The sequence below is a fragment of the Ruditapes philippinarum genome, unplaced genomic scaffold, assembly GCF_026571515.1.
Source record: "Ruditapes philippinarum isolate M1 unplaced genomic scaffold, ASM2657151v2 ctg1875_1_1_1_1, whole genome shotgun sequence".
In the NCBI taxonomy this organism is placed as follows: domain Eukaryota; kingdom Metazoa; phylum Mollusca; class Bivalvia; order Venerida; family Veneridae; genus Ruditapes; species Ruditapes philippinarum.
In genome coordinates this window covers 1-27,091 of record NW_026851580.1, presented here as the reverse complement: position 1 = coordinate 27,091, position 27,091 = coordinate 1, and the positions used below count along the sequence as shown (strand labels likewise).

Below are 27,091 nucleotides of genomic sequence, written 5' to 3'. Positions count from 1 at the left end.
TATAAGAAGTATTTCGGCAACAACAGTGTCTAGTGAGTTAATAATATTGGATTTAAGTACATACCAACTTACAAGTTTGTATAACAATAACGCTTGTAAGATATTTATTGAATTTGAACTTTGGCGGTTTAAAACTTTATTGATACACTACTTGGAGGTCAAGACCGAAGTGACAACATTGGTTGGATTCCGACTTTTATAAGGTTCGATGTTTGAAATCCACCAATGAAACACCAGAAATCCGGAAATCCTCCAATGGACAGACGGCCGGATTTCTGAATCTGAAATCTTGGATTTTAATGGCTGGCCATATTGAAATGTCATATAAAATCTACATACGAAAATCATTAATCATACAGAAACATGTAGTGAAAACTTAAGGATTTCTGACCTTAATCAATCATAAACTTACATTACATAAATTACGTTCTTGAATTAGAATTTGACTGAAATTGATAATTAACAATAAGAAATGTTCAATATATAAATATATGAAGTGACAGATTTCAAAGATGTCTGGCATTGGACGTCTAGCTACACAGAAAATGTAAAGAGAAATATCAGTTTTTTGCTATACATATAGGTTAAGTGTTTTAACATTTCTATCAGCTAAATTGCAAAGTCAATAAGTGTCAATACAGTGTTCCTTCAGATCAATCAGGTAAGTGAATCTTGTTCTTGTAGAAGTCAACAAATTATGAAGCTATAGGATTTCACAATGTCACTTGGATTTCATTATAAGTTCTGTTGTAAGTACATTTCAGAATAATGCTAGAATGTCAGATCCTTACATTACATTTTCAATTTGTTTACCGGGAGCTGCTGAATAGACTGGTTATATTAATATTGTTTTTTTTTTTTTACTTGAAGAGATAATTACATTGTGACTCAGACTGAGGTCAATTTCCTTTCTGCACGGTTACATGGCTTTAAACATTATCTGGTTATGGTTAATCTACGCGAATAAATAAATTTTTCAATGATACACAGTTTTGTTTCTGTGTTACCCAATTGTGTGTCAAGTTCAGGGGTAAATACCCAATTCACTCAAAAGCTTATCTGTATCTCTGATTTGCTAAAATAATTGTCGATCAGATGAATCTCTTACACACTGTGTGAAGCTGTACACAATTTTCTTATTCATTCCGCTAAATGCTGCCTATATACATTTACGTCATTGTTGTGTCGCCTCTACGGAGTAGTGGCAACATATAGGGATCACTTCTCCGTCTCTAGCTCTGTCGTCTGTCCGCCAAAACATTTAAGGTATATGAGGCTAACTAACGGTACACTTGAAAAAAGAGAACAAAGACTTTCATTCCGTACAAATAATTAGTTAGCTCATGAAGGAAACAAATAGTTAAGCCGTAAGAAACAAAAGAAAAGAAAATAGCAAATAGCTTTCAATAAACCCTGAAAAATTGGTATGTCCGTCCGTCCGTCACAAAACTTGTCCTGACTACTCCTCATAAACTACTGGTGCAATTTCATCCAAACTTTACAGGAATGATCAGTACCAAGTCTAGTTGTGCATATTGTCAGCATTTTCCGGTTCAATGATTTTTATCAGAGTTATGGCCCTTTAATAATTTTTAATTTTAAAGTTTGTCCGGACTACTTCTCTTATACCACTATTGCAATTTCAATGAAACTTTACAGGATTGATCTGTAGCTCAAGTCCTTGCGCATATTGCAGGGGTTTTCCGGTTGAATGATTTTTGGCCGAGTTATGGCCCTATGAAAAAAAGGTGTTTTTTTCTGTGTGTTGCCAGATACACAAAAGCTTGTGCCGACTACTCCTCATAAACTACTGGTGCAATTTTATCCAAACTTTACAGGAATGATCAGTACCAAGTCTAGTTGTGCATATTGTCAGCATTTTCCAGTTCAATGATTTTTGTCAGAGTTATGGCCCTTTAATGATTTTTATTTTTAAAGTTTGTCAGGACTACTTCTCTTATACCACTAATGCAATTTCAATGAGACTTTACAGGATTGATCTGTAGCTCAAGTCCTTGCGCATATTGCACGGGTTTTCTGGTTGAATGATTTTTGGCCAAGTTATGACCCTTTGATAAAAAGGTATTTTTTTCTGTGTGTTGCCAGATACGCAAAAGCTTGTCCGGACTATTCCTCATAAACTACTGGTGCAATTTTATCCAAACTTTACAGGAATGATCAGTACCAAGTCTAGTTGTGCACTGTCCGTCTGTCTGTCCGTCTGTCACAAAATTTGTCACAACATGAAATTGGCCATCATGAGGTGACACATGTGATTACTGATCACTCTTGTTTATATAAACTTTTGGTCTTTAGAGTGCACTTATTTAACCAGTCGAGAATAAAATTTGATTTGGTAAAAAAGTGAAAAAAACAAAACGATTTCCATGTGTTGATGCATTATAATTTTATTGTTTCATAATAAATATTAACAACAAAAAAATAATCATACTATGTAGTTCAGAGTTTGTTTTAAATTATAAACTATAAACTTTGAAAGTCTCTTGAAGATTAAAGTATTAGCTATGCAACTGTGAGCATTAAATGGCTAATCTGTAAACAAAATAATTGCGACGTGCTTTTGGACTCCAACTTTTTTAGGCTTGGGAGTCCATGGATTCCATGTTTTAAAGTCCTAGTGAGAACCCTGTCTTGATAATAGCATACAGTGCAAGAGTTGCCTACTTTTTGGAGTTATTTCCCTTTATTAGGTTTACTTTTAAAAAAATTCATAGCATAACTTCATAACTCCAAAAGTACTTTTAGGGATTTTCTTCAAATTCAATACACTGAATTGTAACATATGCATTTCCTTGTAAAAATGCTTTTACAGTATCAATTATGAAAAACATTTAAAATTTAATAATTTCAATATTCATACATTCACTTTTACACAGTTATCATTAAAAGAATTTTATGTCGCATAAATATTTCGATATAACTTACTTTTAGATTCTCAACTGATTCATTTTACATCTCTAGTATAAACATGTCATAGTGGTCTAAAGGAAATATAATCACCTTTTGATTTTAATACTTCATGGCTTAATTATCAATTTCCTAGTCTTTTTATCATACAAGCCATTCTTGATTATCTTACGGCATTTATTGCTTATATTATAAGCTTAAGGCTTAATCGCCATGACAACATTAACTAAATTAAGTTTTCTAATATAATTTTAAAGTAAAGACTTAAGATGATCATCCGAAATAATAGATAAGACTTATTTATAAGTATAAAAATCAACAATATAAATTGAGAAAATGTCATTGTGATTTCCCCTGGAAAGAAGCAGAATTTAAACAAGCCACGTGTTTACTGTTTAGTCTGTCCTGCACCTCCTGGTTAGTGAGTATAATGTGGTTTTGTGTACATGGACAAAAATTACTGGCATTCATTCAGTGTCTATTCTAGGAATTGAAAAATAGGGGTGATTCCCCCCCCTCCATTTCAAAAAAGGGGGCGATTTTCAAAATCAAAGGGTGCCAATATAACTGCCAATGTTAAATCGTCTGCATTAAGTTTACACCGATGAAATAATTAAAACGATAATATTTATTTAAGGCAGCAGAAGTTGTCCCCCCTGAATTTTTAAACGAAAACAAATTATTACAGAACTGCCGCGATTGATTATAAAGGGATTAGCAATACAAATAATCGAACTATCTTTCACGTATAGATCGTAGCCAAGCTAGGAATTGCCTCATTTTTCTTGATTATTTACTACACTAAAATGGCGCCCAACTGTCAGACCTAGCACACTAGTTCCGGTCGATACGGAACATTCCGTCAATTTCCGTCAACTCACGTAACCAGTACCATACGGTACTAAATTATTATAATTAGCTTACAGTTACCTCCCTTCGGTTTTCGGTGTAAATGTAAACAAAACAACCAAATATAATGCGGGATGGAAGTTTTACGGTTTTATTAACTTTTTTTATAGATGCGCGATTTTCACGCACATGATTTTGAATTGTGCGCGATCTGTTAAATACTAGCATGAATCGCGCAATCGCGCGTCCTAGAATAGACACTGTTCATTTATGCTGAAGTCCAAGGGTTAATGGTTTGATATCTTAAAGCAGGCACTCTATTCTCAAGGTTAGAGATCATTGGGGAGGGGGGAGGGGGGATCATAATTGACTCTCTTCAAAAGTAATGTATCATTTTTGTGTCGCCTCTACGCAGTAGTGGCGACATAAAGGGATCACTTCTCCATGGTCTGTCCGTCTGTCCGTCCGTCCGTAACAAAACTTGTCCGGACTACTCCTCATAAACTACTGGTGCAATTTCATCCAAACTTTACAGGAATGATCAGTACCAAGTCTAGTTGTGCATATTGTCAGCATTTTCCGGTTCAATGATTTTTGTCAGAGTTATGGCCCTTTAATAATTTTTAATTTTAAAGTTTGTCCAGACTACTTCTCTTATACCACTAATGCAATTTCAATGAAACTTTACAGGATTGATCTGTAGCTCAAGTCCTTGCGCATATTGCACGGGTTTTCCGGTTGAATGATTTTTGGCCGAGTTATGGCCCTTTGACAAAAAGGTGTTTTTTTTCTGTGTGTTGCCAAATACACAAAAGCTTGTCCGGACTACTGCTCATAAACTACTGGTGCAATTTCATCCAAACTTTACAGGAATGATCAGTACCAAGTCTAGTTGTGCATATTGTCAGCTTTTTCCGGTTCAATGATTTTTGTCAGAGTTATGGCCCTTTAATAATTTTAATTTTAAAGTTTGTCCGGACTACTTCTCTTATACCACTAATGCAATTTCAATGAAACTTTACAGGATTGATCTGTAGCTCAAGTCCTTGTGCATATTGCACAGGTTTTCCGGTTGAATGATTTTTGGCCGAGTTATGGCCCTTTGATAAAAAGGTGTTTTTTTCTTTGTGTTGCCAGATACGCAAAAGCTTGTCCGGACTACTCCTCATAAACTACTGCAATTTTATCCAAACTTTACAGGAATGATCAGTACCAAGTCTAGTTGTGCACTGTCCGTCTGTCTGTCCGTCTGTCACAAAATTTGTCCCAACATGAAATTGGCCATCATGAGGCGACACATGTGATTACTGATCGCTCTTGTTAAATTTTGAATATTCTGAGTTCTTACTAATTTCAAGAATTGTAAACATAGTATATTTATAATAAAAATACATTAGTAGTTACATATACATAGAGATGTGTAGTCAAATCTTTGTCATTCATGTTTTGTTTGCCTTGTCGAGCCTGCTACCAGAGGGCTCCACATAGTTGTCTCAATAGCGGTTCAGTGTATTTAAGTGCATGTGTCCTTTTGGATTATGCATGTCCGGGCCCTAACTCTGTCATTTGTTTGCATAATTTCAAATAAACTTGCACAAATGTTCACACTGTGTCGCGCGCAAGAACCTTGTGGCTAAGTCCAAGGTCAACTTGTCACACTTTAAGGTCAAATGCAAAAATTGGCCTCAAACAGCTTTTCCGCACCATAACTCTTATCACTAGCTTGTTGAATTTCAAATAATCTCAAATAATCTGGCAAGAATGTTCAACATCATGAGATTGTGTATCGTGCACTTAGAACCATGTGGCTAGTCCAAAGGTAAATACTTTAAGGTCAAATGTAAAAAAATGGTCTCAAACAGCTTGTCCGCATCTTAACTCTGTCACTAGCTAGTGGAATTTTAAATACCCTAGCACAAATGTTCAACATCATGAAATGGAGGTTGCCCTCAAGAATGTGTGGCTTGGTCAAAGATCAAGGCCATACTTTAAGGTCAAATGCAAAAAAATGGTCTCAAACACACCATAACTATCACTAGATTGTGGAATTTCAAATAACCTGGCATGTCGCATGCAAGAGCTGTGTGGCTAGGTCAAAGGTCCTCCATTAAGGTGAAATGCAAAAAATGGTCTCAAAAAGCTTGTCAGCACCATAACTCTATCACTACTGGTGGAATTGCATATAACCTGGCAAAAATTTTCAACATCATGAACCTGAGACATCATGAGATGGGGGTGTCGCGCGCTTGAACCATGTGGCTATGTCAATGATCAAGGTCATACTTTAAGGTCAAATGCAAAAATACTGGTTTTAAAAGTTTGTCTGCACCATAACTCTCTGCACCATAACTCTATCACTACATTTGTAGCTGGTGGAATTTCAAATAACCTGGCACAAATGTTCAATACCAAGAGATGGCTCTTACACAGAAGTTATATTTGACTAGGTCAAAGCTCAAGGTCATTATATCGAGTCAGATGTTTCCTTGCCTAGTATTCAAAGTAAGGGGGCTTGACAATTGCCCTAAGGAATCTAGTTTTAAATAATTTGGCACATTGAGAATATGAGAAAGTATCTGTTAATGTTTTTGTACCCCACCTTTTTGAAGAAAAATGGGGGATATAGAAATAGGCTACGTCTGTTTGCACTACTGAATAAGGATAGTGGGCCATTTAACTGTTAACAGAACAAAAAAGAACAATAGAATTCATTCCGTTACAATAGAATAAGGAGCCATGTCCCTCTATTAAACAAAAGAAAAATAACAAATGGTCCTTTGTCTCTATTTGGTTGGACGTCCGTCCGGTTGTCACACTTTTGTGTCCAGTCCATAACGGTCATTTATCAAAGGAATTTGAAATTACTTGGCACAAATATTTATTATAATAAGTTGATGTATCATGCACAACAACCAGACCATTACCTCCAGGGTCAAGGTGGCACTTGCTCATTCAAGGTCAAGATTGTCTATTTGAGGGTGTATGTCGTGTCTGGTCTATTACTTTCTTATCTTTGAAGGGATCTTGTAAATACTTGCCACAATTGTTCACAATATTGAGACGATGTGTCATGCGCAATAACAGGTCACCTCTCTCCAAGGTCAAGGTCACTCTTGGAGTTCAAAGATTAACATAGTCTGTTATAAGGTATATTTTGTGTCTGGTCCATAACTTTTTCATACATCAAAGGGTTTTGAAAATACTTGGCACAAATAGCCACTATAGTGAGATGATGTGTCATGTGCAACACCTGCATCCCTACCTCCAAGGTCAAGGTCACACTTAGAGGTCAAAAATAAACATAGTCTGTTACAGGGAATATTTTGTGTCGGATCTAGAACTTCTTCATAGTTCATGGGATTTTGAAATATATTTAATGATCCATAACTTCTTTATAGATCAAGGGATTTTGAAAATACTTGGCACAAGTAATCACAATGATAAGATGATGTGTCATGCGTTATTCCTGTGTCCCTACCTCCAATGTCAAGGTCACACTTAGAGGTCAAAGATTAACATGTTATAGTGTATATTTTGTGTCCAGTCCATAGACCAAGGGATTTTAAAAATACTTTGCACAAATAATCACAATATAAAGACGATATGTCAGGTACAAAACATGGGTCCCTACCTCCGAGTCACACTTAGAGATCAAAGATTAACATAGTCTGTTATAGGGTATATTTTGTGTCCGATCTATAACTTCTTTATAGTTGGGATCTTAAATAATACTAGGCACGAAAAATTACAATAATAAGACAATATGTCATGCACAACACCTGCACCTTTACCTCCAAGGTCAAGGTCACACTTAGAGGTCAAAGCTCAACATGATAGATTTTTAAATTCTGTGTTTCATTTTATTTCTTTAATAAAATTATTGTTGCATTAATTTTGCAGATCTAGCATTGATCACAATTTTGGACTGAAAGTCCTATGATCCATACCTCAATCTTTTGAAATAGTGCAAATTTATGCTTCATATAGAACTTCCCTGAGGCGGGGGACGTTGGTATTTCTGTTACAAATTCTTGTTATATTATTGTTACACTCTTTTTGTAGTAACCATTCCTGTATTGTATGTCAAAGGTCATGAATGGTTTTCTCCTGGGTCCTTTGTTTTGTTTTGGAATATAATATATATCATTGTGTGGGTTTGTGTTTTTCAGATACAAATAAAGTTCTGCATAAACAGTTGAGGGATGAATCTTTGGAAGAAGGACAATGGGCAACAATATTTGCAACTCACGTAATAAGAAAGCTTGCAGTCTACAGTGAGATGATAGTTGATTCTAGTAGTTCAGGCGTAACATTAGATTCAAGTAGTTCAGACTTAGCAGAATGTCCTTGTGAATGTAAAACAGTAATAAAAATTGGCGACAATAGCATGGGTAATTAATTCTTTTTTTTTATGTTATGAAGCTACAAGAATATAACTAGAAATGTGTCCATAGGATAAGTGTTTTTTTCTGCTGACTTGGTAAGGTGAGGTATAATGACTGGGCTAGAGTCCAGCGTCGTTGGTCGTCAACATTTTGGTTGTTAACACTCTAGCAGTCACAGTTTTGATTGGATCATAATCAAACTTTGTCAGAATGTTTGTCTCAATGAAATAAAGGTCAAGTTGGAATATGGGACAAAAACTAGGTCACAGGAGCTAAAAATAGAAAAATCTTGTAAATGCTCAAGTGGCTGCAGTTTTGATCCAAATATCCTGGAAATTGATCAAAAAGGTTGTCTTGATGATTTTTAGGTCAAGTTCAAATATGGGTCATCTGGTCAAAACCATGTCACAGGAGCTAAAATTAGAAAACTCTTGTTACCACTCTAATGACTGCAGTTTTGATCCAAATATTTTGGAAATTGGTCAGGAATATTGTTTTGATTATTCCTAGGTTAGGTTCAAATATAGGTTGTCTCCGGTCAATCAAAAACTAGGTCATAGGAGCTAAAAATAGAAAATCTTGTTAACACTCTAGTGGCTTATGTTTTGTTCCAAATATCCCGGAAATTGATCAGGAAAGTTGTTTTGATGATTTCTAGGTCAAGGTCAATGAAATACATGTCAAGTTCGAATTTTAGACAAAAACTAGGTCACAGAGCTAAAAATAGAAAAATCTTGTTTACACTCAAGTGGCTGCAGTTTTGATAGAAATATTCTTGAAATTAGTCAGGAAGGTGTTTTGATGATTTCTAGGTCAAGTTCGATTATGGGTCACCTGGGGTCAAAAACTAGGTCACAGGAGCTAAAAATAGGAAAATCTTGTTAACACTATTGGCTACATTTTGACTCAATTGTCATCAAACTTGGTCAGGTTGCTTGTTTAAGTAATTGCTTGGATGAGTTCAATGGGTCAGGTGAGCAATCTAGGGCCATTTTTGCCCTCTTGTTTTCAAATTTTGGCATGTTTTCAATTTCTACAGATTTTATTTCTGCAGCACATTCTTTCAACAAAACGTTGTTTAAATTCTGCTACGCATCTTATCAAGGACTTAGTATTAAGTTACATTACTCTACTTATAACATAAATAAATTTGCATGTAACACATTTGCATTTGTTTATCATATTCTCTGCATAATGGTATAGTGATTAATACTGGCGTGCAAACAAATTTAATGCACAACAATAGAAAAGTATGCGTATTTGATAAATGTGAAATGACATGTTAAAAATATACCCCAGTAGTATCATTAATTTTAAAAAGAAATTTAATGTAAGAACATGACAGTGAAAGCATTATGATTCTTTAGCAGTATAAGGGTTAAAATGGTTTTAATGGTAAATAAACTTTTTAGCGTACCGGCAAATACTATATATCATGTTTCAATATCTTTATTCATAAATTGACATAAATAACAATAAGTACATTCTTCCAAACACAGATTACATTAATATTTCGAGTTCATTGATCATGGATTTATACCTCAGTTGAGTTCTTTAAGTATTTTAATTATGGTCATTTATATCTCAGTTGAGTTCCTTAAGTATTTTAATTATGGTCATTGATCATGGATTTATACCTCATTTATAACTCAGTTGAGTTCCTTAAGCATTTTAATTATGGCCATGGATCATGAATTTATACCTCAGTTGAGTTTCTTAAGCATTTTAATTATGGCCATGGATCATGAATTTATACCTCAGTTGAGTTCCTTAAGCATTCTAATTATGGTAATGGATTTATACCTCAGTTGAGTTCCTTAAGCATTTTAATTATGGCCATGGATCATGAATTTATACCTCAGTTGAGTTCCTTAAGCATTTTAATTATGGTCATGGATCATGCATTTGTTCACATTAACTTTTATCCTATGGGACACCAACTACCAGTGCAGACTATGATCAGCAGGCACATCTGAGCCCTCTGATCATGGTCTGCACTGTTAGGTTTTTAGTCAGTAGATATTTTGAAATTTGCCCAAAAATAATGAAAGGTTTTGTCCATATTACAAGATGGACAAGTCCATTTAAGATATTTAGTGTGGTAAGGCTTTGACTGATAGTATGGCCATTACATAACAAATCAGGTTTAAGTAACATATTAACTTTGGACATGTAGTTTTATATTGGAATTTATTTTTTCAGGTCATGAGAACGTTTGGCATGGTAGTGTAAGCATTGTACTTGGACCACGGACAGCTTCAACTCCTGTATCGTTGGATGATTATGGATTTTCAGAGATTTGTAACTCTGCATTCGATTTTAGGAGTGGGGAACTGGAAAAGTCGCAGAATCAATATATTTCAGAGAGCATAATATTCGCTTTTGCTATGCGGGGCAGAGTTGTTCCATTAGTTGCAATATCAAAAACATGCTTCAAAATTTATATGTACAACAGAGTTAATGATTTACTTTACGAATCGACAACAATGCCATTATTCGTTGAGTCAGTAGATGGGAGAGAACTTAACCAAACATCTCTTATTTTTTTGTGGATGGTCATTAATCAGAGCTACTTCTTTAAAGGTGTACAAACTTCCCATGTAGAGTTTAATTACAAAGCCAATTTACAAGATTTTCTTGGAGAGAAGCGTGACATATATCAAAATCACATACAAATTGGTGGCTTAAGGCATGTTGGAGATAGACTTGTTAAATTTATAGCAGGAATGAATAAAGGAAAGTTTCTAAGATTTTAAAGACCAATGTTTTATCTATAGATTATACCCTGAACAAGTGACTAGTCAAATGCAGGCTTTTTCCCATCTAATGCCATGGTAGGAACAAAGATTTTCATGTATGTTTATGCACTATTGTTCGTGATAGAGTGATCATTGCTGTGCACTTATAATCAATATATTTACAAAGTTATAACTGTAAAAGTTGTTTGTAGCACAAGATAAGATAGGAAAAAACACAAAATTTGTTCTGCTATATCGTATTTGTTGGAAGAATTGAGAAAGGTTCTCCTATCTGATGTACAAATGTATAAGGGTAATAAAAAATGTCGTACAGGCAAGCTTATTGAAGTTATTTTTGTTATAAAGATAAAGTGAATATAATTGATTATATTACTTGAAGAACTATGTGTATTTTTGTTTTATTTTAAGCTTACCAGAGCACAAAATGCTTATTGTAATAATACTCTGATATTGCGATTTGTCCAGCATCCATTGTGCATTGTCCTTCATCAAATTTTCACAGTCATTTAATTTTTTATAACCACTTTAATCACAATCTTTAAAACCACCAAGACCTCTACAAATTTTAAGCTCACCTGTCACAAAGTGACAAGGTGAGCTTATGTGATCACAATTTGTCCACCGTCCATCCTTTGTCCGTCCTTTTACTTTAAACGACATCTCCTCATAAACCACTTAGCCAATTTCATCCAAACTTCACAGGAATGTTCCTTTCGTGGTCACCTTTAAAAATTGTTCAAAGAATTTAATTCCATGCAAAACTCTGGTTGCCATGGCAACCGAAAGAAAAAACTTAAAGACTCTTTTTTTAAAAAAGCCAGAGAGCTAGAGCTTAGATTTATGGCGTGAAAAATCTTCTAGTGAGTGTCTACCAAGCTTGTTCAAATAAAAGCCCTGGGGTTAAATTGACCCTGCCCAGGGGGGGGGGGTCATTGATTTTTATTTTTATGTTTTTAGTAAAAACTTAAAAAATTCCTTTTTTAGAAAATACAAATAGCTAGAGCTTAGATATTTAACATGAAACATCTTCAAGTGAGTATTTACCAAGTTTGTTCAAATAAAAGCCCTGGGGTCAAAATTGGCCCTGCCCCAGGGGTTCATTGATTTTCCTAATATGCAAATAGAAGAAATCCTCTTATAACAAAAAAACCAAGGAGCCAAAGCTTAGATATTTAGCATGAAACATCTTCTAATGTGTGTCTAATAAAAACCCTAGGGTCAAAACTGGCACCACCTTTGGGGGGGTTACTGATTTTCCTTATATGTATGTTACATTGTATAGTAAAAAAACTTAAAACATATTCTTTTAAAAGACACAAATAGCTAGAGCTAAGATATTAAATATGAAACATCTTCTAGTCAGTGTCTACCAAGTTTGTTATCCCCCGCCGATGGAATCAGGAGGGGGATATTTTTTTGGTGTTGTCTGTCCATCTGTCCGTCAAAATTTCATTTCCGGACTAGTTCTCTGCAACTACTGGCTGGAATTCAACGAAACTTTATGGGAATCATCAATATCAATAGGAGATGCGCATATCGTCAGCTTGTTCCAGCCAGACACTTTAACTCAGAGTTATGGCCCTTGATTAGTTATGCAGTATGCATATAGAACAACTTTAATTTCCGCGCTACTTCTATGTAACTGCTGTCTGGAATTCAACAAAAGCTTATGGGAATCATCAATACCAAGAGGAGATGTGCATATAGTTGGCTTGTTCTGGTCATACACTAACTCAGAGTTATTGCCCTTGATTATTTATGCAGTATGCATATAGAGCAAACTTTATGGGAACCTTCAATACAAAGAGCAGATGCACATATCATCGCCTTGTTCCCGTCAGACAAAGGCTCTTGATTAGTTATGCAGTATGGATATATAGAGGATATTTGTTTGTTTGTGTGTAAGATGAAATTTTATTTCATCGAGTGGGCTTTAAAAACAGTATTCTCACGAGTGGCGTAGCCACGAGTGAGAATACTGTTTTTAAAGTTCACGAGATGAAATAAAATTACATCTTACACAACAAACAAACAAATTTTTCTTTTTATTTTATGCTTAAAAACAAGTTAAAACGAAATTTCCTTAATATTTACGTTAATATTAAAATCTGTTTTCCCATTGAGAGCCTCAAAAAAGTCGAATTTCTCATTAAATACAAGAAGTCATGGGCTGAAAAATAAGTTCCACAATCAACGTTAAATGGTGGTGATAGTATTCAGTTTATTAAAAAAATATGTCTGATCGCTTGTTTAAATAATAAAAACAAACAATTCTAGTTGGAGAAAAAGTCCAACCATCCAACCATATTTCTGTTACTGACTGCGAATTTATATTAGACCTTGCTTTGTTAAATGTAAGCGGCCGCCATTTTTAAATTTCACTGGAGGAAAATAATTGTGTTTGATTCAGAGGGATATCATTTGGATTTCTTAGTCATACACCTTTTTAAAAGAAAGAAAACTTATTTGAGGATTGTAACAGACAATAAATAAGTGTTGACAGATGTGTAAATATTCAAAAAAGTTGATAGGAAATTGGAAACTTTGAAAGCCTTATGAACGCTGGGTTTTTTACATATTCTTCAACTGAAAGCTGCCATTGCTTTTCAAGTTTTAAAGTTACTTTTAAAGCATACGGCAGTTATTTCTCGAAGGATACTTAAATATTCCCAAATGTCATCAAGAGCAGTTTTGCATGTGGAAGGAATGATTTTTCAGACTTAAAATGAAACAGAAAATTAAAGAGATTGGTATTTTGAATGAATAGAAGTAACATACTGTAAGTTTTCTTCTTTTTATTACTTTTGACATATAAGTTATTTATCAATTTCACTTTGACATTGTCGGAGTAGTCAGAAAAAATAAAATTGAGGTGCCACATGGGGAAAATCTTAAAAAAGTAGTTTCGTCATTGAAAAGTGTGAAATTATATTTTGATAATTTTCACTGTGAAATTATCAAATATAATTTTCACGGATAAATCAGTAATCCACTGAAAAGCATAAAATAAAGAGCAATAATTGTTTCAGCGCGACTTCTTTGCAACTCCTGGCTGGAATTCAATTAAACTTTATGGGAACCATTAATACCAAGAGGAGATGTGCATATTGTTGCCTTGTTGAAGTTGTTCAGAGCGGACCTTCATTACAGAGTTATGCCCTTGATTAGTTATGTAGTATGCATATAGAGCAATATTGCTATTTCTTTGCAACTGCTGTATTGATTTCAACAAAATTTTAGGGCAACCATGGATACACAAAGGCAATTTACATCTCTTGTTATGTCCAGATATTACTATTTAACCTTTTACCCCATGAGCATATTGCGAAAAATGGCCGTTTTCATTGAAAAGCCTCCTGTTACAAGTTCAAACTGCTATAAAACTATGAAAAATGCTTCAATACTGATGAAACTTGGCACAAATGTTGACTACACCATGGCCTCTGTAACAGCATGCTCAATCGTAAATTTCCTGTTACCATGGCAACGGGGGACGTCTCAACTGCCAACTTCTCAATGAATTGAGATAGAGTAAAAGGCTTTTCAGCGTCGGTTACTAGTTACCCTAAGATCGACCTGAGGCCATTTTTAGCCTGTCACATGTCCAAAATTTTCTTGGCGATGAGGGGGACTCCGAACCCCTTCAAACCCCCCAAACAGAATGGGGCACATCCCCCTTCTGGCAACCCCCAGATGTAACATTTGGATGGGGGACGGTGCCGAAAAAGTGGTCACTTTTTAGCTCACCTGTCACAAAGTGACAGGGTGAGCTTTTGTGATCGCTTTTCGTCCGTCGTCCGTCCGTCCGTCCGTCCGTAAACTTTTACTTTAAATGACATCACCTCATAAACCACTAAGCCAATTTCATCCAAACTTCACAGGAATGTTCCTTTGGTGGTCACCTTTAAAAATTGTTCAAAGATTTAATTCCATGCAGAACTCTGGTTGCCATGGCAACCAAAAGAAAAAACTTTAAATATCTTCTTTTAAAAAATCATAAGAGCTAGAGCTTAGATATTTGGCATGAAACATCTTCTAGTGAGTGTCTACCAAGTTTGTTCAAATAAAAGCCCTGGGGTCAAAATTGGCCCCGCCCCGGGGGGTCATTGATTTTCCCTATATGCATATAGTAAAAACTTAAAAATGCTTCTTTTAAAGAACCCAAAGAGCTAGGGCTAAGATATTTAGCATGAAACATGTTCTAATGGGTGTCTACTAAGTTTGTTCAAATAAAAGCCCTGGGGTCAAAATTGGCCCTGCCCCGGGGGGGTCATTGATTTTCCCTATATGCATATAGTAAAAACTTAAAAAACCTTCTTTTAAAGAACTCAAAGAGCTATGGCTAAGATATTGAGCATCAAACATGTTCTAATAGGTGTCTACCAAGTTTGTTCAAATAAAAGCCCTGGGGTCAAAAGTGGCCCCGCCCAAGGGGGTTAATGATTTTCCCTATATGCATATAGTAAAAACTTAAAAAATCTTCTTTTAAAGAACCAAAAGAGTTAGAGCTAAGCTATTTAGCATGAAACATGTTCTAATAAGTTTCTACCAAGTTTGTTCAAATAAAAGCCCTGGGGTCAAAATTGGCCCCGCCCCCGGGGGGTCATTGATTTTCCCTTTATGCATATAGTAAAAACTTAAAAAATCTTCTTTTAAAGAACCAAAAGAGTTAGAGCTAAGCTATTTAGCATGAAACATGTTCTAATAAGTGTCTACCAAGTTTGTTCAAATAAAAGCCCTGGGGTCAAAATTGGCCCCGCCCCGGGGGGGTCATGGATTTTCCCTATATGCATATAGTAAAAATTTAAAAAAATCTTCTTTTAAAGAACTCAAAGAGCTATGGCTAAGATATTTAGCATCAAACATGTTCTAATAGGTGTCTACCAAGTTTGTTCAAATAAAAGCCCTGGGGTCAAAATTGGCACCACCCCGGGGGTCATTGATTTTCCTTATATGTGTATAGAAAAAACTTAAAAAATCTTCTTTGAAAAAACCCAAATAGCTAGAGTTAAGATATTAAGCATGAAACATCTTCTAGTAAGTGTCTTCAAAGTTTGTTCAAATAAAAGCCCTGGGGTCAAAACTGGCCCGGCCCCAGGGGTGTCATTGTTTTAAACTATATATGTATAGTAAAAACTTTAAAAAAATCTTCTTTTAAAAAGCCCAATGAGCTAGAGCTTAGATGTTTAGCATGTCTACCAAGTTTGTGCAAATAAAAGCCCTTGGGTTAAATTGGCCCTGCAACGTTGGGGGGAGATGGGGGTGGGGGGCCTATATACAGGTGAGCGACCTCAGGGCCATCATGACTCTCTTGTTTAAACAACATTTCTCAAACGATAACCAGTGTTTGGGGCCTAAATAGGGCATTTTTTCACTGTTTGAGGTCTCAAGGGGGGGGGGGCAAAAAGCCGTCGAAACACGCTTATATGAGGGAAAAGGTTAACACAGAGTTATGGCTCTGTTATTGCCCTGTACAAAGAATATTTCTGTTTATGCCATGATAAATATATAATAAACCCTTATGTCTTCAGTTGTCGTGTTAGTAATAACCAGTACTTGGCAGGGGATATAAATTCAACGAATTTGCTTGTTCAAATAAAAGCCCAGGGGGTTGTTGATTTTCCATATATGTATATAAATAAAAAAACACACACAAAAAAGATATTCTTTTAAAAAACCCAAAGAGCTAGAGTTTAGACATTAAGCGTGAAATTTCTTCTAATGGGTGTCTACAAAGTTTGTTCATATAAAAGCCCTAGGGTCAAATGGCCTCGCCCAAGCGGGTTATTGATTTTCCTTATATCTATATTGTAAAAACTTAAAAATCATCTTTAAAAAACCCCAAAGAGCTAGAGCTTAGATATTTAGCATGAAAAATCGTCTAGTTTGTGTCTACCAAGTTTATTCAAATAAAAGCCCTTGGGTGAAAATTGGCCCCCAGGGGGTCATTCATTTTTACTTATATATTATGTACACATCTTATCGAACTGTTGTTTTCCTATAGCAATAGCAAGCAATAATGATTTTACACATGCACTTTTTAGATACAAATATGAACTTTGTGATATCAGTTTAGGATTTAGATTTATATCTGCTTTTGTTTATAGTTTCTATATTACTTGTTCCTTGTCATGGAGAGTTACTATGTTCAGGTGAGCAATTTCAGCGCCATCATGGCCCTTTTATTTAAAAATCCTGCCTTAGGGGTCAATTTGGTCCTGGCTTGGAAATCACTCGATTTCGGATGGTCTTGTACAGAAAATAATATTCGATTTAAGGTTTAAATTAAACTATGTGTGCAGGATGTTAACAGACCATCGCTTGTCAAATGAAATTGTAACGGTAACAGATTACCATAAAATATGTAGAGACCGTGATCAAGCTAAACTTTTAACACTGACCCAAACAAAACAGTATAGGATTGTATTTGATAAGAGAGTAAGAGATGGTTGTGTGTCTTTTCCATATGGCTATTGAAGAGTTATTGTATCATTACTGTAATCAAAATGTCAATGTTATGATAATAAGATATGAATAATGTATCATTGATTGTTGTCTTTTATTACTACTATAACGTCATTGTTTTACATATCATATACTACAGTGGTAAGAGATTAGAAAAGCTATAGGATTGGACCTGTTAAGTAAATTGTCAAGCAAAGTATGAATTATCATGAAAATGACTTTTCCAGACAAAACAAATCCTCTTGAAAATTGACTGCACCTAAAATCAAAATCCAAGATTGCTACTTTATATAGACAAAGAAGGAAAAAAGTGGCCTCCACTACTAGATGGGTTTTCACGACCGCCTCCGCATTAATTGATTGAACGATTTAATGTAAACCATATTTTCATACGAGTTTAAAGACAAACGGATGCAATAACTGTTAACTTTGGACGAATTAGTATCCTGTAATTTGCCTCTTTATATCGTGTCCCGTTCTGTTCTGTCCATTGCCTTTCAGTTGGTCCTTTTTTGTGAATGTTAAAGGGACAAACAGCGTTGTTTGAATCTCTCTCTCGCATATCTTTGTACTCTTTCTTTCACTACTATAATGTGATAATTAAATTTCTACATCACGATATGGATTTGACACTGAAAATGCATGTATATACTTACGTGCTCCGAATACATAAAGAGTATAATAAAATAACTAAAAGTTTGACCCAATGTTTTTTTCCCTTCAAAATTATTTCATTTCAAAATTATGTAGAAGAGAAGTAAATAAGCTTGAATATTATGATCACATATTTAGTTATTTGTTCTATTTGCATTTCAAAAATGCCTCAATGCTATCGTCATAGTTTAGCATAAATGGAGTATTTTGTTTCGGGTCTATTGCATCAGTATGTGTGCTTGCATAACATTGATCCCTGTATTTTGCAAGTCCAAACTCCTTTCTGTCTTTGACCAATTTATTGAGAACTTCTTCATTTTTCTCAATATTACTATGGTATCCTGATAATTCAGCCAGGTGTGCTATTAATTCAGTTTGGAAATGAAGCACTTGTGATTCGGAAGTGCAGGCATTTGCCCGTTTAATCCATTGTTGACTATTGGCTTGCATCTCTTTCTTTTCCTTTGGTTCATCTTCCAATTGACCCATAATGTATCTGAAAGATAACGCTTAAACGGTTGTGTTTGTGCATAACACTTAAAACAACGGTTATCATAATTGTTTAACAAAGTTCAACTCCTACGGTAAAGCAGTTTATTCGATATCTGTTAATTGTTAGGTTATTCCTTATCTTGTACCAAAAAATTATTACAGAATACCGTGAATGAGATAACTTTGTCAGTATACATAATCTAAAGCGAGTGGGGCATGCATGAAATCATTACCAAACCTACAAAATATTGCAGCAGTATTGTTTGTTTCGGAAAAGAAATCTGTTAATGTATATGATATTCATGTTACACAATATTTCAAAAACGATCATAAGCATATGAAAACAACTTTTTTTAATGTATTTAAATTCTTACAAAATATTTCATCAGATATAGCATTATACACTTTAATGAATATACCATTGCAATAATATATGCTAGATAACATTCCTTTGAGTATTCTATGCCAAACACCACCACACCTTTAATAAAATACATCCCATAGCTTTATATTATATTATAGAAAAGAGACATTGTATGGATTTAAATTAGAAAAATGTTTTTGAAGAAATCATGCTTACCTGCAAGTCCAGCTTGCCATAACTTCAAAATATGCAAATGAGTTGAACTGTTCAAGGGTACCTATATAAAATAAACGATTGTTTCCCTCCTTATAAAACAATGTTGCTTTGTACAGCCCTTCCGGATAAGGGTGTGTCTCCTCCGGTATTCTAAATTTGTCTTCCAGGAAAGGAAAATAGTTTCTGTACCCTGTAGTTAATATTACAGAGTCAATTTCAGCAGAGGCCCCATCTTTGAAATATGCTTTATTCGAATCAAACCGTTCAACAATTGGTCTTTCCTCAATACCCTCTGGCATAATGCAGGTGTCTCCTTTTGGCCTTGTTCTATATGCCATAATCACATGCTTCGCGCCAAATTTCAAACATTGCAAAAGAATATCTTCGCCGGTATATCCAGCTCCTATCAACAACACCCTTTGTCCAGAAAATTCCCTTGGATTTCGAAAGTCGTGCGAATGTAAAATACGACCTTTAAACTGTTCCATTCCAGGAAATTCAGGCAGATTAGGAAAACTGTAGATTCCGGATGCCACAATAACATGAGTAAATGTTTCTTCTAGTGTCTTGCTTGTGTTATAATCGTTGACAATGACGGTAAAGTCATCTTTGTCGTCATTGTACTTCACATATCGGACAGCAGTATTAAAATGTATATAGTCTCTAAGGTTTCGTCCATGTGCAACCGCCTTTGTAAAACGACCTTGAATGAAAGACATACAGTAATAATTAATAATAATATCATCAGAAAATGATTCAGATATTGAAAACGACTTTAATCAACATTTGTATTATGTTAGGTGGAGCAAAGTTTTTTTTTAAGTCACAAGTTTAACTCGCATTTGTTTATTGGCAGGGTATTTTTTCTCTGTTTAAATTTTTCTCCTGATATATAGTTACAGACCAATAAATATATACTGGTCGATGAACACAGTTCATAAAAAACTATGACTTGTGTAATTTTGTTTCAAACAAATGATTACTTTATTTGATAAATGTATATCAATTGTAAAAGTATAAAGAATATTTATAGTGCTTTATTTGTAATGTCTTTATAAAAGATGTTTTAAGCTTCGATTACAAAAGGCATGAAAATGCCATAAAAGATGCATTACTTATACTGCGTTAAACACTTCATCAAAAATGCAAAAATGTTGATATATCTTTACAGTCACTTATCTGCAAGTATTTTCTACAGCTTCAAATTTGATTTTCCATGCAATCAAGAATAACTAGGAGGTACGGTGGCATAAAAGTGACATTTGCAAATTTATTTTTCGTTTAGTTTTTGTGCCCCCACGTTAGTGGCGGGCATTTAGATTTACCCTTGTCCGTCCGTCTGTCCGTCCTTCCGTCCGTCCGTCCGTTCACTTTTGTGTCGCACGTAACTCAAAAAGTATTTGACCTAGAGTCAAGAAACTTTACAGGAATGTTGATCAGCATGTGTAGTTGTGCACCTGGGTATTTTCGTCTGGATATTTTTGGTATTTTCAGAGTTAGTGCCCTTGACTTAGTTAAATTTTGCAATTTTCAACTTGTGTCGCATGTAACTCAAAAAGTATTTGACCTAGAGTCATGAAACTTTACAGGAATGTTGATCAGCATGTGTACTTGTGCACCTGGGTATTTTCGTCTGGATATTTTTACTATTTTCAGAGTTATTGCCCTTGACTTAGTAAAATTTTGCAATTTACAACTTGTGTCGCATGTAACTCAAAAAGTATTTGACCTAGAGTCATGAAACTTTACAGGAATGTTGATCAGCATGTGTACTTGTGCACCTGGGTATTTTCGTCTGGATATTTTTAGTATTTTCAGAGTTATTGCCCTTGACTTAGTAAAATTTTGCAATTTTCAACTTGTGTCGCACGTAACTCTAAAAGTATTTGACCTAGAGTCATGAAACTTTACAGGAATGTTGATTAGCATGTGTAGTTGTGCACCTGGGTATTTTAGTGTGGATATTATTAGTATTTTCAGAGTTATTGCCCTTGACTTAGTAAAATTTTGCAATTTTCAACTTGTGTCGCAAGTAACTCAAAAAGTATTTCACCTAGAGTCATGAAACTTTACAGGAATGTTGATCAGCATGTGTAGTTGTGCACCTGGGTATTTTCTTCTGGATATCGTTAGTATTTTCAGAGTTATTGCCCTTGAGATAGTAAAATTTGGCAATTTTCAACATGTGTCGCACGTTACTGAAAAGTATTTCACCTAGAGTCATGTAACATTACAGGAATATTGATCAGCATGTGCAGTTGTGCACCAGGTATTTTCGTCTGGATTTATTTAGTATTTTTAGAGTTATTGCCCTTCACTTCAATTTTTGCAATTTTCAACTTGTGTCGCAAGTTTCTCAAAAAGGATTTGACATAGTCATTAAACCTTATAGGCAGGTTGCTCAGCATATTTTAGATTTGCACCTGGGGTTTTGCTTGTGGATTTATCCAGTATTTGTAGAGTTATTGCCCTTGAATTAGTAAAAAGATTGACAGAACAGTGGCGCGGCGGGGGCACCCGTGTCCTATGGACACATTTCTAGTTGATACTTATTTTTTTTTCGTACATATTTTTTTTTATTTGCATACATATTTTATTTTAGTTTTGATTACATATTTTTTTTTAGTTTTGCATACATATTTTATTTTAGTTTTGATAACATTTTTTTTTTTTTAGTTTTGCATACATATTTTTTTTTAGTTTTGCATACATATTTTATTTTTGTTTTTCGTACATATTTTAGCCAATCAAAACAGCCTTCACATCTCATAACAGCCCATAGATGAGAAAAAACACGGTAACAATAGTAGCACAGTGGTTTGGTCACATTTGGAAAGGGCTGATTGGTGATCAGTTATTATTCCATGAATATGCACCACTCAACCCTACACCCTGAGAATAGCGGCGGGGGTGCATTTACTTAAATAGATAAATACAGAATCCCTAAAGAAAGCCCAACACGGCAAAATTGAAAATGTTGCAGGCTCGGTTTGATTGAGCCTGTTCATGGACGGTACTGTCAAGTGCAAGTTACCGTCCACGCCCCCTAGCACCGGCTTAAGCAGAATTCAACATTTAACATGAACTGGTAAAATTTAGAATTTTGAAACATCCGCAGATGTGTTCATATGGCGGTTATCATGGAACCTTCAATGTGACACGTTAGTGCCATTCCATGAAAAGCGGCATATGGTCCCCAAGTAAAAAATGCGTGTGCCCTAAACGAGAAAACAATGGGCGGAACTAAATAAAATGGAATTTTGAAAGGGGATCTGAGTTATGATGCCTGCGTATCACAGATAAACGTCAAAAGACAATTTAAAAAGCAGGCAACATATCCTAAGGGTGATTCAACATTATTCAAGTAGGAATAATGGAACCACCCAACTAGAAAATGCCAAAAAAGTTGAAACTAAAAATACCACAAGCACAACAATAATGTCGTGCTGAACGATCTTCAAGGATCGAAAATATAACATCATTGATTAAATGTACGGGAGACTTTTTACAGCCGCCACACGGCACAAATAACACGGATGTGATCATAAAATAGATAAATACAGAATCCCTAAAGAAAGCCCAACACGGCAAAATTGAAAATGTTGCAGGCTCGGTTTGATTGAGCCTGTTCATGGACGGTACTGTCAAGTGCAAGTTACCGTCCACGCCCCCTAGCACCGTTAAAACCATTAAGCCGACCTCTGGTACAATATTCGCCCTGTGGGGGATACTCAGATAATAACATTCTTGCCTTATGCCCCGGAACAGCGCCGTTAAAACACAATTCTTTTTTTAACCCACACTCCCCCGGGGTGAGGGAGGCGGTTAAAAATGACTGGTGTATTACAATAATTAATGCACAATAAAAGATCTAAATAGGTCCTTATAATCCCACTGGTTTAGAAAAAATACTTAAACCTTTGAGCGATTTTTATGAAACATGGATCAATTGTTTAGCACATCCGCGAAGAGTTTGAAAATTGTGATTTACAAATGGCGTAACTATCCAAACCTCTACTTTGAAAATGGCGTCATGTAAAAATATGTACAAAAAAATGAAATAAATGTATGTACGAAAAACTAACATAAAATATGTATGCAAAACTGAAATAAAATATGTATGCTAAACAAAAAAAAAATATGTATACAAAACAAAAAAAAAAACAAAAAATGTACGAAAAACAAAAAAAATAAGTATCAAAAACAACACGAAAATGCAAATGTCACTTTTATGCCACTGTAAGGTGGCGATATTTCTTAAAACATGTTTAAACTTATTATTTATAGCACAGAAACGTTACAAACTTTTCTAACTAATCATTTATAGCACAGAAACATTACAAACAAGAATGAAGCATCCCGAATTGAATCAAAGTGCTGCAGCACTGAATGCGACGGACATGCAACCGGGGAGACTTTTATGGTTTTTTTAAAAAAAAAAATAAAACACAAAATATATAACAGAGAAAATTTGTTCCATACAAGGAGCAATATATTTTGTGTCCCAATCTGATATAATCCAGATTTTCTACTTTCAAGCAGAATGAAATATATGCCTAAAACCCTGGTCAAACTTGTAAATCAGTGTCATTATCGATTTATTCCAAGAAATGATATGTAAATGGACAAAAAACTTTCAACGACATATTTCTAAAATAAAACCATGCAAATAGACTTCAAGCATAATATTATACCAGGGATAAATCCGTGATTATACATGTGAGAATGTTATTTAGAATTGCTTCGTGTTTTAACATAGTGGGCATATAGACAATAAAATATAAGTCATTTGTATTTTTATTTCTTTTGGATATGTACGTCTCATTAAAACTATTTTTGGTTAAAATCATCAGCAATTAATAGTCACCGTATTTTTTAGATTTTTTTTATTTGCAAGGGCCAGAGCACATCGTTTTTATTTTAATCTAAATGTCACAATTTTTTTTTAAAGCACTATAGTGTTTAGTTGTCCCTTTCATTTTCACACTAAATTACATTTTCAACTTGTTTGCTTCTTACAATTGTATAGAATTTCTAAAAGTATTGCATGTGAACAAAGTAAGTATCCGCTGGTTTATAACATGTATAATGTGTACAGTACTCCCTACTGTCCGAAAATCAGCACAGGTAAAGCAGAATCTATTTTTAGAATAGCGAAGGTTAACTCATATCGTGACCTAGAAAATGTATCTAATTTATTAATAACTGCTGAATATTCAGCTAAACCCGCGGTATGAGTCACGAAAATAGTTCTTCTTTTATTAATGCGCGAGTTATTCTAGAGTCCAAAAAACTTTTGATTTGTTAATAATAATGTTTTGTATGATGTAGAAATATTTATTTCCTACTAATAATTTCTTGGAACTCAGAGCTTACACCTTTATTATAGTATAATTTGCTGTCCTACTTTTTCGACAGCGGTAAATCGTTTCGGCAGTAATTTGCATAATTGCGCAATAATACTACGGGACTACAACGTTTTTATCAATCATATACGTCCATATTTTAACTTGGATAACTTAATTTGAAATTGAAAAGGCTAAATATGGAAGATTTTAAGATATCCCGACATAGTATGGGAGTTTTAAAGGATCAAATTCATGTACTTTTTCTTGGGCTGTTAATCGGTTGAGGACACTTTGCGCGAGTGTAGCAGACGAAATCCCATGTAGATGACTTAGCTCTGAACGCGCCTGAGGGCGCGTCCGTCGCAAAAATGTAAGAAAACTAAACTTAACCAAGCCTTGTGTATGAATCTACTGGTCTTTTCATTAAATGATTCTAGAAATGTTAAATAAAAAATATTACATTAATACCTTCGAGATAGTCTCTCATCGCGGCACGAGGAGGAAATGACGGAGTTTGCTGACCAAAGTGCTGCTCAAACGGGTAATCTGGGTACTGATGTGACTCATATGGACCATTACACCACATATGATGGTACTGACTTGTATGAATAGGTTCTCCGTTCTCGTCCAGACCTTCAAATACAGAAGTTTAAACTTTTTTTCTTCGTGTCAAATTGTCAGATAAGTCATCTTTTCTCATATGTAAGTTTTGAATTTGATATTTTTCATAAATAACATATACATATATTCATATGTAGAACTATATTCTAAAAATGGCGGGATTGAAGACGCAACTGTATACAATTTGGTCGGACTGCATGGAAATGGGCGTCGCCAAGATGCTGAGCTTTTGAAGTGTTCGACGAGATAAAAGCTGACAAAATATATTTATTTCACAAATTCCACATGAAAATTTTCATTACAAATGGTTCTCGTGTTTCTGGAAAATCTTTAAATATCTTTGTAAATGGGGTTTCGAATTAAAAACACGTAGGTCAATGTGATTTTATTAAGAACCATAGTAGAAATCATTACGGTAATAATTGCACTGAAACTTTTCCATATTTGATGACAAACTCAAATAAATACTTTTCAACATAATATTGATTTTGAAAGGCATAATTTTCACATAAAATCATTTGGTTAATTGTCGACATGCGAAGAGTCGACCTAATTCTGTTTTACTTTTTTAACACCAGCCATATATCGAACATTAGCCAACTCTTGAAGCTATAAAGTAAATATGTTAGAATTTATATAGTCATATCATCATCAATTAACAGGATGATAAAAAAGAATCACCTGTTTTCCAAGAAACGTTCCATAAACCCATCCACGTCCGCTGTTTCTCGTAACAAACAATTTCCGGCATCTTCTCCATTTTAGCGAAATGAAACAATGTCGACAAACCGGACGGTCCGGCACCAATCACACAAATCCTTGGTTTCGACATGTCTTAGAAACTGAAGCAACTACTTAAAACCAAGACAATATTACACTCAGGTATTTTTTTATATCAATTGTCATATAGAACTCAACCTTTTGAAAGTAATACTACGTTAAGGCTAGTGAAAATTAGGTTAGCAAGATGAAGGTTATGATTATGTAGGTGAAGTAAAGAGGTCAATGACATCTTTATCAATGAGTTCATTTTGTCTGCGTGTTTACCTTTATTGATTCACCTCAAATAAACCTTTAGTGTCAAACTTTATTTGTCATTCAATGAAAACGCTGTACTTCTAAAAATATTTGTGCGTTTATTTTCATAGAAGAACAATTTTAAGTCGATACTATATCAAATTTCGTTCAGAGTCGACTTCTATTTTTCATAAAATAGTCATTTACATAAATTTGCACATGCGCTTTTGTGGGCCGCTTTTGAATATTAATTAAGCAAAAAATCAGCATACATTAATTTTGCATTATTAAATACAGGATATGCAGTTCAGATTTGAGTCCACGTCCCATGGTCCTAGTGAAAAAGATACTGTACGTGTAAAAGTAAAAATCAATATAAAATGTCAGTTTATTACGAGTGATTATGTAGGAAAAGGGAAAGTCACGTGTGTCTATTCGCTTAGACAGAAAGTGAAAGTAGACATTATGTTTTTGGAAAATACATTACATGCATGCCCAGTTGATTTTGGTTTTACACATGACATTTATAGTGAATGCATGAATAAATCATATCAGACATTAGCCACTGAGTATCAATTGTCTAGAGGTGTCATCGATTCAATCGATATCGGTGTATTCAAATTGTTCAGTTTTCATAGTTTATCTTTTTTGCATTTGTCTATATATAACTGCTTTGTCAGTGTCCTTCGGAAACATTTAAAAAGACTTGAAAGCTAAAATTTAGCCTGGCAATCGATATATCGCTGTATCGCCGATAATTCATTACCAATGTATCGATACAAAAATCCTTTTCGATGACACCTCTACAATTGTCCAACTCCAAAATGTGTGTCGAATCTCAGGAACTTGAAATTCTATCAATATTTACGATAATATCCAAAATATTACCCCTATACAGTATAAATAAATTTATTTATACTGTATAGGGGGTATATATTTTTTTTTTTTTTTTTTTTTTTTTTTTTTTTTTTTTTTTTTTTTTTTTTTTTTGGG

General features: G+C 34.5%; 2 protein-coding genes across 4 annotated transcripts in view; one reads left to right on the top strand and one right to left on the bottom strand.

The window, feature by feature from the left end:
• Positions 1 to 11,124, top strand: part of LOC132750986 (uncharacterized) — a 34,607-nt gene extending 23,483 nt beyond the window's left edge. For all 3 annotated transcript variants that reach the window (XM_060741183.1, XM_060741259.1, XM_060741112.1), the window contains exons 3-4: positions 7,947 to 8,168; positions 10,365 to 11,124. In XM_060741183.1, coding sequence (XP_060597166.1) covers positions 7,947 to 8,168; positions 10,365 to 10,918 — 776 coding nt within the window. In that variant the 3' untranslated portion in view covers positions 10,919 to 11,124. The remainder of the gene's footprint in view (positions 1 to 7,946; positions 8,169 to 10,364) is intronic.
• Positions 11,125 to 17,706: 6,582 nt separating this feature from the next.
• Positions 17,707 to 25,922, bottom strand: LOC132749970 (trimethylamine monooxygenase-like). Its single transcript, XM_060739954.1, has 4 exons — positions 25,763 to 25,922; positions 24,929 to 25,093; positions 19,113 to 19,815; positions 17,707 to 18,536 (listed from the first exon to the last, which is right to left on the bottom strand). Exons 1-4 carry the CDS (start codon positions 25,911 to 25,913, stop codon positions 18,188 to 18,190), a joined length of 1,368 nt encoding a protein of 455 aa, XP_060595937.1. The 5' UTR covers positions 25,914 to 25,922; the 3' UTR covers positions 17,707 to 18,187.
• Positions 25,923 to 27,091: the final 1,169 nt, after the last annotated feature.

Coding starts and splice junctions, on each gene's coding strand:
- LOC132749970 (XM_060739954.1), bottom strand. CDS start 25,913: ATGTCGAAACCAAGGATTTGTGTGATTGGTGCCGGACCGTCCGGTTTG. Junction 25,094..25,762: donor GAACGTTTCTTGGAAAACAG/GTGATTCTTTTT, acceptor CTGTATTTGAAG/GTCTGGACGAGAACGGAGAA. Junction 19,816..24,928: donor GATGAGAGACTATCTCGAAG/GTATTAATGTAA, acceptor CTTTCATTCAAG/GTCGTTTTACAAAGGCGGTT.